We start from the raw sequence: 15843 nt of genomic DNA on the forward strand, positions 1-15843 counted from the left end.
AGACAAACAGATGTCAGCAGAGAGCACTGTTGCCAGACAGAAAAGAACAACTCAACTTCAGCAGCTGATAGTTATTGGAAGGATTAAGATTTTTTAATAGAAGTAATTTTCTGGTATACCCCTTTAAGTTTTTTTCGGGTATACTCCTTTAAGTACGATTTGAAAACTTTTTTTTTCCCCCTATCGGAATAGCCCTTAAATCCAGATTTCCCCCCTAGACATGTACACTCAGCCTAGCCGAGCGTGCATGTGTTTTCAATTGGGAGATGAGAGAGAGAGAGAGAGAGAGAGGTTCAGGCAGGCTCTTGCCAGTGGTTTATCTCCAAAGAGAACAGAAGGATTAGACCAGTCTTTCCCAACCAGGGTGCCTCCAGCTGTCCTGGCATGCTGGGGGTTGTAGTTTTGCAACAATTGGAGGCACCCTGGTTTGCAAACACTGGATTAGACATGGAAATATAGCATCCCAGACAAGTTGGCCTTTCACAGTGCAGAATTTAAACGGGTACTCCGGTTGAGGTCTCATTTATTTATTTTTTAAATTAACTGGTGCCAGAAAGTTAAACAGATTTGTAAATGACTTCTATTAAAAAAAATCTTTATCCTTCCAGTACTTTTTAGCAGCTTTATGCTATAGAGGAAATTATTTCTTTTTGAATTTCTTTTTTGTCTTGTCCACTTTACTCTCTGCTGACACCTGATGCCCCTATCAGGAACTGTCCAGAGCAGGAGAAAATCCCCCCCCCCCCCCATGCTGCTGTGGACAGTTCCTGACATGGACAGAGGTGTCAGCAGAGAGCACTGTGGACAAGACAAAAAAATTCAAAAAGAAAAGAATTTCCTCTGTAGCATACAGCTGCTAAAAAGTACTGGAAGGGTAAAGATGTTTTAATAGAACTAATTTACAAATCTTATAAACAGAACGGAGAGGCTCATGTCTGTCTAACAATCACCAAGGACCCGAGCAACCCAACACACACCTATACCCACGGTGTATAAAATTAAGATCAATATGGAAAAAATAAATGGGGCTCAAGGGTCAAAGATATCTGGTTTAAGTTGATTGGTATTTATTAATATAAAATACAAAAAGAACTAAATAGGGATGTACAGGGCCCTTGTACTACCCTAATTAATTAAATAATACAAAATAAAATATGATAATCCCAATATAAAAAACTAAAATTAACTATAAAATTAATAACAACTATAAAATGCAATTTGAGCCTGTATATCAATATGTAGATCTTCTGATCTTGAGGAACAGCACCATATAAAAGTTCATTCCACAACTCTTGTTTCCAAAAGATCTTCAATAAGATAATATGTATCCGCTACAAATAATCAATTGATGCGGTAGTGCTGTATCCATCCAAACCTTGGCAACTAGATCTCACCAACACAGTGATACAATGTGGCACTTTGTGAGCAGTGAACAGTCATTCAGAATCACTCTTTAAGCATAGAAGCCAGTTTGCAATATTTTTCATATAATGCTCACCACTCCGAGATATCACGGATCTCCCTTCAGTTTGGGGCCGGCTGTATAACGTCTTGTGGCCGGTGCCTTGCCTCTGTCCGGGATCGTGCTGCTGGAGTCTCGGCCAACTCCTAAAATCGCGGCACTTGGTGGTGGGCACCGTTTGGGGGACTGCAGCGCTGTCAAGCGGAGCCCCTTGGTCTGACCAACTTAGAATGAGGGTGGTCTGGAGACCTCAAGTCTTTGTTGCAGATGGCCCGATTGGCTTCTCGCTAGTGGTCGTTGCATGCGATAGGCAGAGTGAGTAAATCGGCGGCGTTCCTCGTGCAAAGGTCGCGCGCTCAGAAGATGGTTCACTGTGATGGATGCCTTAGATCTGGCAAATGATTAAATTTACAAATCTGTTTAACTTTCTAGCACCAGTTGACTTAAAAAAAAAATAATAATGTTTTCCACCGGAGTACCCCTTTAAGTGTCTTCTTTTAGAAATATTTTATTCGGGGAGGCATATTGATCTGCCCTATACCACATTCACATTACTTTGTTTTGGACCTTCTCCATGTATAATTATTTTATTCTTTTTTTTCAGGTATCTGTAAATCCAGCGTATCAACAGAACGAGGTGGAATATGTGCTGAGGAAAGTATGTTATAACTTATATCACTATTACTTATATGCTATGGTTATAATCTAAATCAGATAATGATAAATGTTGCTCTGAAGGCTTAGAAGTTGCTGGTATACGGAATTCGGAATGTCTGCTGCGCGAATGAGATCCCAGTGCACGTAAGTGCAGTAAATTTTGCGGAATTCTGCTCGGTAATTCCACCGTGTGAACAAAGCCTCACGTTGCTTTTAGGAGTCACAGACTTTCTCTGCAGTTGTGCTTAAACTATCAGTCTATGCAGCAATTTAACCTCTTTACCGATTAGTCATATCCCAGCAGTTTAGTGTGTACCTGTTGTCAACAAAAGCTTTTGATATAATGTAGATAATACCATTATATGTATATTTGTAATATACATTGATTACAAATTGTGTATATTTTGGGTGAAAAAATGCTGCCCCTGCAGCTATTGCCTGTGTGTCTATGAGGAGTCCAAAAACAGGAAGTAAGGGCAGGACAAGCAGGGACCGCTGCAGACTCCTGGCATGTCAATCATCCTGATGTATGAGCCAGGAGCCTGTCATAGAGCCTCAGTGCACACTGTCCCGCTTGTCCTCAGTGCACACTGCCCTGCTTTTTCTTACTGCACAGAGCACTGTTTGTCCTGCCCACACTTCCTGTATTTGGACTCCTCATAGAGACACACAGGCAATAGCTGTAGAGACAAAAATATGCACATTTTTTAACCAATGTATATTACAAATATACATATAATGGCATTATCTGCATTATATTAAAAGTTTTTGTTGACCCCTGTGATGTCACAGCCCTATATAATGGTCAGCCATCTTGTGGACACATCAGCATGCTATTGCAGAGAGAGAGGAACAGACAGCAGTATGTGTTGCACAGAAAAGCTTTTACAGCAGTGATTCACCTCAAACCCAAATCCAGCCTAGAAGCAGTGATACGGAGAGAAAGAGAATGAGATTGAGAGAGAGCAATTGTGGGTGTATTACAGCAGCGATTCACCTCAAGCCCAAATCCAGCCTAGAAGCACTGATAAGGAAGGGAGTGAGATTGAAAGAGAAAGTACAATTTTGGGTGTAGTACCCAGCGACTGTGTGCTGCAGCACTTGTGTGTACAACAACTGAAAAGCTAATAGTAGCCAGCTGGTTTGAGTGAGCAGAGCACTAAAAGCGTATTGTCCTCTATTACTTATAACCTGTGCGTACATCTAAGTGGTGTACCATTTTGTTCCCGTTAAAGTCTTAAGGGCCTAGATACTGTGAAAGGCCAGCCAAAAGTACACACCTGCTGGTGTTGTAAACAAATACTGTTTTTAAGCATACTGGAGCGCATTGTCCTCCCCTCATAAGTGCATACCCACATACATACATCTAAGTGGTGTACTATTTTGTTGCTGTTAAAGTCTCCATCCACCTCCAGGCTGTCTCATTCAGCCACTATATGGTCTCCTTATGCTTCCGCCACCTCCAGGCTCTGTCATTCAGCCACTATATGCTGCCACTAACTCCAGGCTGTGTCATTCAGCCTCTATATGGTCTCCTCATGCTGCTGTCACCTCCACGCTGTGCCATTCAGCCACTATATGGTCTCCTCATGCTGCCACCACCTCCACGCTGCATCATTCAGCCACTATATGGTCTCATCATACTGATGCCACCTCCAGGCTCTGTCATTGTGCCGCTCTTCGATGGTGATTCTAATAGCGACGTCTCTAATCTGCATGTCATACTGAATATCCGTATTATTTCACTACCCCAGCACACACTCTATGCGTGTTACAGAAAGGCAAAGTGTTCTATACCCCTATTGAGGCTCTCTGTATCCCAGAAATAGCCATTTTTAATACGGATTCGCCATAAAAAAATTCGGACCAAACCAAATTTTGGGGCAAAATTTGGAGAATCGGCCGAATCGAATTTTTAAAAAATTCGCTCATCTCTACAGAAAATAGCAGAACATAAATTCTCCCCATACTTTATATTTATCCATGTATATTAGTTGACGTTGCTATTCATAAAATATTTATAATATTTATTCCCTTTGCAATTTACAATAATAAAATGTATACATTGTAAGTGAATCATATCTATATACTAAATTGCTGTTGTGTGTGTTGCTCTGACTGTCTCGGGGTTCTTTCATAGGTTGGCTGTGCTGCCCTTGCGTTCCCTTCCCAGTTTAAAACTCAGCAATATTATGAAATGGTGAAGAGGATTTGTCCAGAGATCGATAATTCTCCAGCTGGAGGAATCAAGAGCAAGGCGTAAGTGGGGCGAACATGGTGGGGTATCTCCCTCACTATTGTGTGTGTTAACTCTCTGGGGGAAATGTATAAAACCTTGTGCTAGGAGCAGTTCTAGTCATCTCTATGGGATTTGGCTGCACAGTTCACACCATGGAGGTCAAATGTCCAACATAGAATTGGATTCATCAGAAGATTAAAGGGGTACTCAAGTGGAAAAAAATGTTTTTTTTAAATCAACTTTTGCCAGAAAGTTAAACAGATTATTAAATTACTTCTATTTAAAAATCTTAATCCTTCCAGTACTTATCAGCTGCTGTATGCTACAGAGGAAGTTGTGTAGTTCTTACCAGTCTGACCACAGTGCTCTCTGCTGACACCTCTGTCCTGGTCAGGAACTGTCCAGAGAAGAAGGAAATTCCCATAGAAAACCTCATTCACTGAACAATTCCTGACAGAGTTGTCAGCAGAGAGCACTGTGGTTAGACAATAAAGAACTACACAACTTCCTCTGTAGTATACAGCAGCTGATAAGTACTGGAAGGATTGATATTTTTAAATAAAAGTAATTAGCAAATCTGTTTAACTCTGGCACAGGTAGATTTAAAAAAAAAAAAAAAGAAAATTTCCACTAAAGTACCCCTTTAACCACTTGGGGACCCAGGGCGTACAGGTACGCCCATGGGAATTTCGGTCCCCGCCACTCGCTGGGCGGGGATCGGATCGGGATGCCTGCTGTGCCAACGCCTGGGCGATCTGTGGTGATTACGGGTCTCCAAGACCCCCCCTACCCCCCTGAAGGGATAGGTTGCCACCCCTCCTATTCCTGCTATTGATCGGTCAGAAGCGACCAGTATCAGATCGAGAGGGGGGGGGGGGGTTAAAGTTCAGTTCCCCCGCTCTGACCACCCACGGTAGTCCGGGCAGAGTGGGGGAACTGCGCTGGGACCGTCACCAAAGGTCTATTGCCTGCAGCGATCCTCCTCTGTGCGGCGCCGGGATGGCAATCATCTGTGTGCTGCGGCGATGGCTGGGATCCTGCTACTGCCAGGTGAGTTGTTGCCTAGCAGCATCAGGAGGGCCATAGTTTACAATGGTCTCTAAGCTGTAGCCCTCCAGATGTTGCAAAACTACAACTCCCAGCATGCCCAGACAGCTGTTTGCTGTCTGGGCATGCTGTGATTTGTAGTTTGGCAACATCTGGAGGGCCACAGTTTGGAGATCACTGTGCGGTGGCCTCTAAACAGTGGCATTCTATATCTTGCAAAACTACAACTCCCAGCATGCACGAACAGCAAATGGCTGTCTTGACTTGCTGGGAGTTGAAGTTGCATAACTACATCTCCCAGCATGCCCTACGTTGATCAGTACATGCTGGGAGTTGTAGTTTTGCAGCAGCTGGAGGCACACTGGTTGGAAAATACTGAGTTAGGTGACAGAACCTAACTTAAGGTTTTCCAACCAGTGTGCCTCCAGCTGTTGCAAAAGTACAACTCCCAGCATGCATGGTCTGTCAGTGCATGGTGGGAGTTGTAGTTTTGCAACATCTGTAGTTTTGCCCCCCCCCCCCCCCCCCCCCATGTTAATGTACAGGGTACATTCACACGGGCGGGTTTATAGTGAATTTCCTGCTTCAAGTTTGAGCTGCGGCAAATTTTCCGCCTTACACTGTTGTGTATAGCTATAACTGAAGACAAGACTAACACAATGCGTTTACAGTGCACCTTTTACAATATCTGTACAAAGATCTGCAAACTAAAGTACATCTTGTAGCAAACACTTTGGACACCAGATGGAGCCATGGTACTGAGCATAATGACATGGTTATAGCAGAGATGGTCTGCAAGAGCTCTTGAGACGCTGTGTAATTTCTGTCATGCTTTAACAGCTCAAGACATGGCCGCTCTGGGATCATGCACCTTCCCCTCTGCATGTAACATCAGCACGGGGCATGTCCATCATGGCGGAGCAGGCGTGTTTGTAGCTGTAATTGACAGCAGTGACATCATGACTTGGGAACTCTTACTGCCCACCCCAGTTACTCCAGATACTCTATTTGCATATTGCATGTGCCAAAATGATATTTTTGGGACAAATATGAATTGCAGAGACAAAGCAAGGGCCACATCGGTGTACTGCCTCAGTCAGTGACTAGCTGATTGGGCCGTCACTGCCAAGCCCAGTTCATCATAGAAGGTCGGGGCGAAAGCGCTCAAAGGGGTGCGGACTGAACCAGTCATTACAGTACCACCCCTTTTTACGACGGGCCACTGGACGCACAAAAATTTGAGAGGGCTGAAGTACAGGTTTAACCTTGGATGGACCATCAATGTCCTCAATCATGTGTTCATCCTCAATATCACACCAGGCATTGGTGTTATTACAAACATCCTCCAAATCCTTATCATTTCTCTCAGACTCCAAGTCCGCATGAGCACTCTCAATACACTTATTGCCCATACTGCCGCAACACGCTGACTCCACCAGAGGCTGCTGCAAAACTGTCTTTAAAACACTCTTAGATGTTAAATCAGATCGAACAGTAGATGGACCATTGCCCCCCAGATGAACTTTGCCAGGTGTAGTTCTTTGTGAGGCAAGACCTACCTGTGCGCCCACTATTACTACTTGGATGCGGACACTTGACACAGGACCGGACCTGATTAAATGTGTGTCCTCTCCATAATAGAAACACAACCTGTAGAGTTGGAAATCTCCTGTGCTCCTCCGGGATACAAATGGACCCTATCTGTATGGCCTCCACCTTGGGCACAGGTTGGTGAGGAGAAACAGGAGAAGAGTCGGGTAGAAAAGGAGAAATAGAGGAAGAACATTTCCATTTGCATTCTCAGACATTCATCCAAGTGCATGGTGTGAGAAGGTGAAGGGCATTGAGGTTGATGGTCGGTATGTGTCACCAAGGCTCCTGGCCTTGGTGAAGTAAAAGCCGATAATTGTCCAGTGTCTGTGCTGCGATGCAGACTGACGCTGTTGCTTTAGTATGGCTGGAAAGCCAATCTGGGGCAGCTCTTACTGGGAATGGTTAAGTGTTGGGTGGGGGCCATTTCCCACAATTCAGGTCGCCTTTTGTTGGCCTTAAAGGCAGCCTGCTTCACCAGCTGAGGGGGATTTGCATGTTGCAGCTCACACTGCCAGAGAGCTAGGTTTTGAGATCTTCCTTGTGAAGTGTGGAAGCTGGTGAGAAGACTGCCTGGAGGCTTGGAAAAGACTTGCTTGATGCCGCATGGCATGAACTCAGGTGTGAACAAACATCTAAGGAATGCAGATGGACTTTTGTTACTTTTTCTTTGATCTGCATTTAAGACTGTTTGCTGTTTGCCAAGTGTGAATAAAACACTGAACTTTGATTTGAAAAGTCCTGTTTCCGTGCCTCTATACTGCAACCGCACCTATCTGCAAGAGCGAGTCATCACAACGGCTAATGTCATTGCTTGGTCAGGGTGTCAGGGTGTCAGGATTCAGGAGAAGGGTAAGTAACCAGCATGTCTTTTAAGGAGTCAAATAACCCCACTCTGAACTGGCAAATCAAAGCTGGGGTGTTCCATTTGGAGGCCACACACCACTTCCTGTATTCCTCCACAGGTCTGCGTCCCTGTTTTAACGTACGCAACTGAGACTCGGCATACACAGCTCTGTCAGGTTCTGCATACAAAAGTCCCAAACCGGCAAACAACCCAAGGGCATCAGGATCAAGGGAAAATACGAGATTAACCTGCAGTTCCAAAGGAGCTGAAACGGGAACAGATTACACCAGTGTACGGGCAGATTCCAGCTCCTGAATTCTGGTTAGCAACCCCTGAATTAGCTGCTCCTGGTCTTGCAGTCTCTGAGTCAAGTTCGGGAGTAAATTTTCTGGGACTGAGAAGACTCATGCTGCTGAAGTCTCCCAGCTAAATCCTGGACCAGCTGAGTGAGGCTTTGCATTTGCAGGAGCAAAGTATGTGAGCCAATGAAAACATCACGTATGGGCAGGGAACACTGAAGCCCTAACTCACCCACAGCAACTATCCCTGCCTATTTACCTTAAGTGACGGATCGACAACCATGATGACAAACCCTCCCTGTTAAGTGCTGACTCAGCGTTGTCAAAATAATAAAATACAAAAACAGTAGGAGTCAGTGAACAGCTGGAGGCAAATAAAATAACAGAGATACACTAAGACACACACACACAGTCAAATCAATGTCAGTCTAGCGGAGGTCGGTAACAGGAGATAGCGGAGTACAGGAACCCAGAGCAAGAGTAGAGTCAAGGGAAAAGCCAATGATTAATATCCAAAAGACAGAGAAAAAAACAATGGTGGCGAGGACTAGAAGCACACTGCAGGTTAAAATAGCCAGATACACAGGTGTAATCTCAGCATAGTCAGCTGACCAGCCCAGATAGCTAGGGCATAGCCACAGCAACCAGAATAAACAACAAGGCTAAACAGCATTAACCCTACGGGTGCGGACAGAACCAGTCATTACAAGTCTAAAGTGAAATAAGTGCATTTTAAAGGGGTACTCTGGCCAAAGGATAGGGGATAAGATGTCAGAAATACTCCCAGCCAATACTCCCCCCGAGTTACGTCACGCGCCGCCCCCTCAATGCAAGTCAATGGGAGGGGGCATGATGGATCTCACAACCCCTCCCTTAGACTTGCATTTAGGGGGTGGGGCATGTCATCACACAGGGATGGAGTCGTGACATCACGATACTCCGTCCCCATGGACGGGAGCCATAAGACTTGGAGCCTCCAGCGCTTCTTGCAGTGCTCACACGTGGGTGCTGCATGCTAGATTGCGGGGGTCCCCAGCGGCGGGACCCCCGCTATCAGACATCTTATCCCCTATCCTTGGATAGGGGATAAGATGTCTTAGGGCCAGAGTACCCCTTTAAGTAATTTTATTTGGTGCCTTTCAGACTCCCTGATCTGCGGATCGCGATAGTCTTGGACAAGAAATATCCAGGAGCCTTTCAGTTTCAAGAAGTGATGGATGCTGGAAGTACTCAGTTCGTAAAGCAACTGCATGATTTACAGAAGACCATATTCTCTGATGATCCTGTCAACATCCAGTTTACGTCTGTAAGTTAACCTGTAATCTGTTGTAACATATAGGGACTGGAAGTGACAGCGGTTCACTGTGGCTGCTGAGGACTGGATGACCAGGTCGTAATGTTCTAGGGGTCTTGTTATTAAATGGAGGATACTGAAATGTTTATGAAGGACCTGTCTTGCCAAACCTAGATGTTATTTACTAATTTTCATATATTTGGAGTCATCAAAGATAACACAAGCCATGCTCCCCTTTACATGTGTTGTCTGGTTTGTATTGAGAGTGGAGCATCTCTTGAGAAAATGAGGAGTCATGTTGCTGGTGATACCACAGAGACCATTATATTATACGAGAAAAGACAAGCAATACATGTCTTACATTAAAGTGGTACTCCGCTGCTCAGCGTTAGAGCCGGCACTGGGGGATCGCCACGCCCCCTCCCATAGACTTGCATTGAGAGGGCGAGGCGTGACATCATGAGGGGCGTGTTCATGATGTCACGACCCCCGCCGCCTGCACCAAGCTTTTGGAACAAAATGTTCCGAACACTGGGGCAGCGGAGTACCCCTTCAACTGTCTGCCCCAATTTGGAAACCACCAACCTTCCACTTTGATTTTTTTTTTTTTCCTTTTTAGGGAACAACTGGATATCCAAAAGGAGCAACTCTGAGCCACCACAATATTGTTAACAATGCAGCTATGGTAGGACTGAGAATAGGCTTTACATGGAAGAAGGTGAGAGGGAATCTATAAAGTTTACACAAAATTGTGTTTAGCCCACTCTACAGATGTAACTGCTCTTCTTACCCACTTTAAGGGAGTCCGGGTAGCGCTTCCGGTGCCTCTGTACCACTGTATGGGTTCCGTTTTAGGCAGTCTTGTTATGGCTGTCCATGGGCCAACATTGGTTTTTCCATCTCCAAGCTTTGAGGCTCGAGCCTTATTGCAGGCTATTTCACAGGAGAGGTAAGTTGTTGTTTTTTTTTTTTTTTTTTTTTTTTTTTTGTGGTTTTGTTTTATGTACCGAAATTATTGGCATATAACATGCAATGGCTTATAACATGCATCCTCATTTTAACAGGGAAATTTAAGTAAAATAAAAAAGAAATATAAATTACTTGGAAGCTCTAAACCTAATGCAGCATCATTCCCATAACTTTAATTTCCCCCATTTGTCACATCCTTCCCCCTCCTCGTTAGTCTAATCCCCCCCATGTCATATCATTCCCCCTGTTCTTCAGACTGATTCCCCTCCTGTGCCACAACATTCCCCTCCCCTTGTGCCTCATCATTCTCCTCCTGTGCCTCATCATTCCCCTCCCCGCTTAATCATTCCCCCATGGGCCTCCACCCTCATCGTGTGAACCCTAAGGCTATGTTCAAACAGTGGCATTTCTGTGCTTCCACTCAGTTTCCAGATTGTATTTAGTAAGCACCTGTGTTCCATTTAGTGATGAATGTTCTTTTTTATATTTCTTAAGAAATTAACACCTTCATTGCTTTCTCAGAAAACCATAACTCTTTATATTTTAAAGGAACACTGTCAGCTTGCTGCCCCCGCACTAACCAGCGTTACTGGCTGATCAGTTTGATACTTACTGTGCCCGAATCCGCCCGGCCGTTCTGCCGATATCTTAATTTTTCCTTATATGCTAATGGAGTGCTAACTGGCACAGGCGGTGGTAACTGGCACTCTGACGTCACCGCCGGTGGCCACAGCACCGCCCAGCTCATCAATATTCCTCCCCTCCCTCTGCCTCTCTCTTCATTACAGAGCGGGGAGAAGAGGGAGAGGGGAGGAATATTGATGAGCTGGGCGGCGCTGCGGCTGGCGGCAGTGACGTCAGAGTGCCAGTTACCGCAGCCTGCGCCAGTTGGCACTTCATTAGCATATAAGGAAAAACGAGGATATCAGCAGAACGGCCGGGCGGGTTCTGGCACAGTAGGTATCAAACTGATCAGCGTACCGCTGGTTAGTGCTGGGGCAGCAAGCTGACAGTTTTCCTTTAAAGGAAATATGTCATCAGTATCACCCAAACTAACCTGTCACACAGGCTTGTAGTGCGAGTGATACTGATCAAAACTATACTTGCTGCGCCCCGAACCGTCGCTCTGTTCTGCCGTAACTCATCTTTTTCGGTATATGCAAATTAGTTGCTTGGGGTATGGGGCGGAGCTACGAACCCTGCTCTGGGCACTGTGACGTAATGTTTGCCGGGAGCCTATCTCAGACGAACGCCGCTTCTAGGTGTGCCGAGGAAGTGGAGCATGTGCAGTACAGTAACAGGCCGAGCGAGCGGAGAGGAGGGATTATGAATATGGAGGAGCCGGGCACAGCTTCCCCCCCCCCCCCCCCCCCCCCTTCCCCCGGTGAAGATGACATCACACTGCCCGGAACAGGGTTCGGAACTCCGCCTGTGCCCCAAGCAACTAATTTGCATATACTGAAAAAGAGGAATTGTGTTGGAATTGACCGACCGTTCGGGATGTGGTAAGTATAATATTGATCAGTATCACCTGCACTACAAGCCTGTATGACAGGTTAGTGCGGGTGATACTGATGACAGATTTCCTTTTAAATCCATTATTATTTTGTACCATTATTTTTGTCCATTGACAGAGCCATCTGAGGGATTGGTAATTTACAGAGCCAGATTTACTTTTTAATGGCTCCAGTGTTCAGAACAGTTTGTTCCAAACTCTGAGCAGCGGAGTACCCCTTTAACCTTCTTGGATACATAACATTATATTTTAATAGTTTGGACATTTCAGTGCATAGTGATACCGATCGTGTTTGTCTTTAGGTTATTTGTTTTGTAGTTTTAGATTTTTTTGTAATTTTGTAAAAGACAAATTGATTTGCATTTGTATGGGGCAGAGTACTTGACTGTGTAATTACTTGGCCATTACACTGCAATTCTAACACATTGCAATGATCTGTCACCTCTGTCATCCGTCTATGGCAGGGTGTAATTGGGAGCGCAGTCATGGCATCTATGGAGGCCTTCAGAAGGCCTCTGGCTGCCATGAAAACCAATTGGCAACCCATAAATCATTGAAAATGGGGGCATTGATCAGATGCCAAAGTGATTCCTATAGATAATCTAACCCCCAGAATTTTGGCCTAAAAATCCCATGTGGATAAAAGTTAAAGGGGTACTCCCGTGGAAAACTTTTTTTTTTTTAAATCAACTGGTGCCAGAAAGTTAAACAGATTTGTAAATCACGTCTATTAAAAAATCTTAATCCTTCCAGTACTTTTTAGGGGCTGTATACTGAAGAGAAATCCCAAAAAGAATTGCATTTCCTCTGATGTCATGACCACAGTTCTCTCTGCTGACCTCTGCTGTCCATTTTAGGAACTGTCCAGAGCAGGAAAAAATCCCCATAGCAAACATATGCTGCTCTGGACAGTTCCTAAAATGGGCAGCAGAGGTCAGCAGAGAGCACTGTGGTCATGACATCAGAGGAAATGCATTTCTTTTTTAGGATTTCTCTTTAGTACACAGCCCCTAAAAAGTACTGGAAGGATGAAGATTTTTTTAATAGAAGTAATTTACAAGTCTGTTTAACTTTCTGGCACCAGTTGATTAAAAAAAAAAAAAATTTCCACTGGAGTACCCCTTTAAATGAATTGACTTCAAATACACTTTTTCTTTTATATACTGAAGTCCAAAAATATTTCCATTTTATATAATTTCTACGAATACATCTCTGCCCAATATTAAAGCTACCTGTGTGTATAAGACTTTTCTGTGCTTCTCTTGATGTCTTACAGATGCACGACAATGTATGGGACTCCTACCATGTTTATAGATCTGTTGGGACAGCCAGACTATGCTTCTCTTTCTTCTACTCTCACCTCTGGTATGTGGCTGTATTGGTTATGGAAGGCACTAGCTCTACCATTCATGTAAATTCTAGGCTTGCTAGGAGTTTGCAGGTTGTTTACCTCTTCAGATATTTGTGGGGTCCATGTCTGTGGAACCGCGCCGGGTATTTCTGGCATGTTTTCTTTGGAATAAAACGAATGCAAACTCCTCATCATGATGTGCCCTTGTTCCAAGCTTTAGGAGCACCTCCATCCAAAATACATAATTCCCATATAGTTCCATTCCCTACTTTACAGCTGTTGTTAATTTGAACCAGACATTTTTCAAGCAGTCACATGAGTATATGTGTAAGAATAACAGCGAAAACCTTTACGTGACGAGATCGAGGTAGTCAATGTATAAATATAATGTTTTAGGCTTCCTTTACATATTTGCGTCGTCAGTTTTTTTTCCCTCCAGCACTGCAAAAAAAATGCATCGGAGGGAAAATGAAGCAAGAACTGATCCCATTTATTTCAATTAAAAGCAAAATGTCCAGCGCGAATGTGAAGGAACTGGATGTTTATTCCAATAGCCAAAAAGACAAGGAGAACATGACAAGGTGACGCGTTTCGGTCCTAAAGCTGGACCTTAGTCATTGGTATGACTAAGGTCCAGCTTTAGGACCGAAACGCGTCACCTTGTCATGTTCTCCTTGTCTTTTTGGCTATTGGAATAAACATCCAGTTCCTTCACATTCGCGCTGGACATTTTGCTTTTACTTGTCAGTTCCAGTCGGTGTTGCCCACTCCGGTCCTGGGGCGACGGGCTGAGGGAGTGAGCTGGACTATACACTTCTTTGTCTGCATTTATTTCAATGGGACAGTTCACAATCATCTGGCGTCTCAGTTTTGACGCTGGATGATTGGACTCGCCGCACTGGCACAGATAGGGTAAGGCATCTTGATGTGTTACCCGTCCGGCGATCACAAACAAAGGACACCGGATGATACACAACTGATGACAACTGATGCATTTCTGGCATCAGTTGTGGCAAGTTTTGCCAGAGCCGGACACCAGATAAATGTAACTCTAGCTTTATAACAAGTCTGTTTAAAGATAATTGCTGTCATTGTTTTCATTCAGAGGTTGCTAACCAAAATATAGTTATTTTTACACTACTTTGAGAAGTTTATGCAATTGCATGGATCTCCAGGCTGGCAACAAGGCACCCTAAACATGGAATCCCCAGGCTACCATGTTCGTGACATCAAGCCACACCCCCTCCAATCATGTCTATGGAAGGGGGTGTGATGGCTAGCAGTCATGCCCCCTCCCTTAGACATGAATGGAGGGAGTGTGGCATGACCTCACGAACACTGATGCCTCGGGCATCTATGTTCGGGATGCCGTGGTGCGGTTACGTCTGTAATAAAAGTAATTTTATATAAAAAATTGTCTATGTTCATTATTACAGGAGTTATTGCTGGGTCCATTGCACCTCCTGAGCTTGTGAAGAAATTTGCTACTGAGACGGCCATGAGAAATATTTTGGTGAGTTTTGCAAACTTGTATTCTATAAGGCTAAGTTTAATCAGGGTGTTTGGCTTGTTAATAAGAATGACTGCTGGGACCTCAACAATCTGGAGGACAAGGTGTTTGATCCACATTCTACAGCAGAAGAATGACTGCTTATGTATTGTCACTAGCCACTATAGTGAATGTGTATGTGTTGAATTACTGGTCCCCAGCATGGTACGCCCTTTCCTGGTAAACAAAATCGATCCCTATCTCATTCCTAGTCCACATCATGGCTCCCTTTCTCATTCCTAGTCCACATCATGGCTCCCTATCTCATCCCTAGTCCACATCATGACTCCCTATCTCATCCCTAGTCCACATCATGGCTCCCTATCTCATCCCTAGTCCACATCATGACTCCCTATCTCATTCCTAGTCCACATCATGGCTCCCTATCTCATCCCTAGTCCACATCATTGCTCCCTTTCTCATTCCTAGTCCACATCATGGCTCCCTATCTCATTCCTAGTCCACATCATTGCTCCCTTTCTCATTCCTAGTCCACATCATTGCTCCCTTTCTCATTCCTAGTCCACAGAATGGCTCCCTATCTCATTCCTAGTCCACATCATGGCTCCCGATATCACTCCTGGTCCACAGCATGGCTCCCTATCTCATCCCTAGTCCACATCATGGCTCCCGATATCACTCCTGGTCCACAGCATGGCTCCCTATCTCATCCCTAGTCCACATCATGGCTCCCTTTCTCATATCTAGTCCACATCATGACTCCCTATCTCATTCCTAGTCCACACATCATGGCTCCCTTTCTCATTCCTAGTCCACACATCATGGCTCCCTTTCTCATTCCTAGTCCACATCATGACTCCCTATCTCATTCCTAGTCCACAGCATGACTCCCTATCTCATTTCTAGTCCACATGATGACTCCCTATCTCATTCCTAGTCCACATCATGACTCCCTATCTCATTCCTAGTCCACATCATGACTCCGTATCTCATTCCTAGTCCACATCATGACTCCCTATCTCATTCCTAGTCCACATCATGACTCCGTATCTCATTCCTAGT

The 15843-nt window shown here is 44.6% G+C and overlaps 1 protein-coding gene across 3 annotated transcripts in view; it reads left to right on the top strand.

Moving 5' to 3' along the window:
• The window catches only part of ACSF2 (acyl-CoA synthetase family member 2), a 74086-nt gene that overhangs the window by 24343 nt on the left and 33900 nt on the right, over positions 1 to 15843 (top strand). For all 3 annotated transcript variants that reach the window (XM_056549422.1, XM_056549420.1, XM_056549423.1), the window contains 7 exons: positions 2067 to 2120; positions 4260 to 4378; positions 9285 to 9447; positions 10055 to 10153; positions 10236 to 10384; positions 13197 to 13285; positions 14708 to 14784. In XM_056549422.1, the coding sequence (XP_056405397.1) occupies positions 2067 to 2120; positions 4260 to 4378; positions 9285 to 9447; positions 10055 to 10153; positions 10236 to 10384; positions 13197 to 13285; positions 14708 to 14784 (750 nt within the window). The remainder of the gene's footprint in view (positions 1 to 2066; positions 2121 to 4259; positions 4379 to 9284; positions 9448 to 10054; positions 10154 to 10235; positions 10385 to 13196; positions 13286 to 14707; positions 14785 to 15843) is intronic.

This window comes from Hyla sarda, chromosome 13, assembly GCF_029499605.1.
Source record: "Hyla sarda isolate aHylSar1 chromosome 13, aHylSar1.hap1, whole genome shotgun sequence".
In the NCBI taxonomy this organism is placed as follows: Eukaryota; Metazoa; Chordata; class Amphibia; order Anura; family Hylidae; genus Hyla; species Hyla sarda.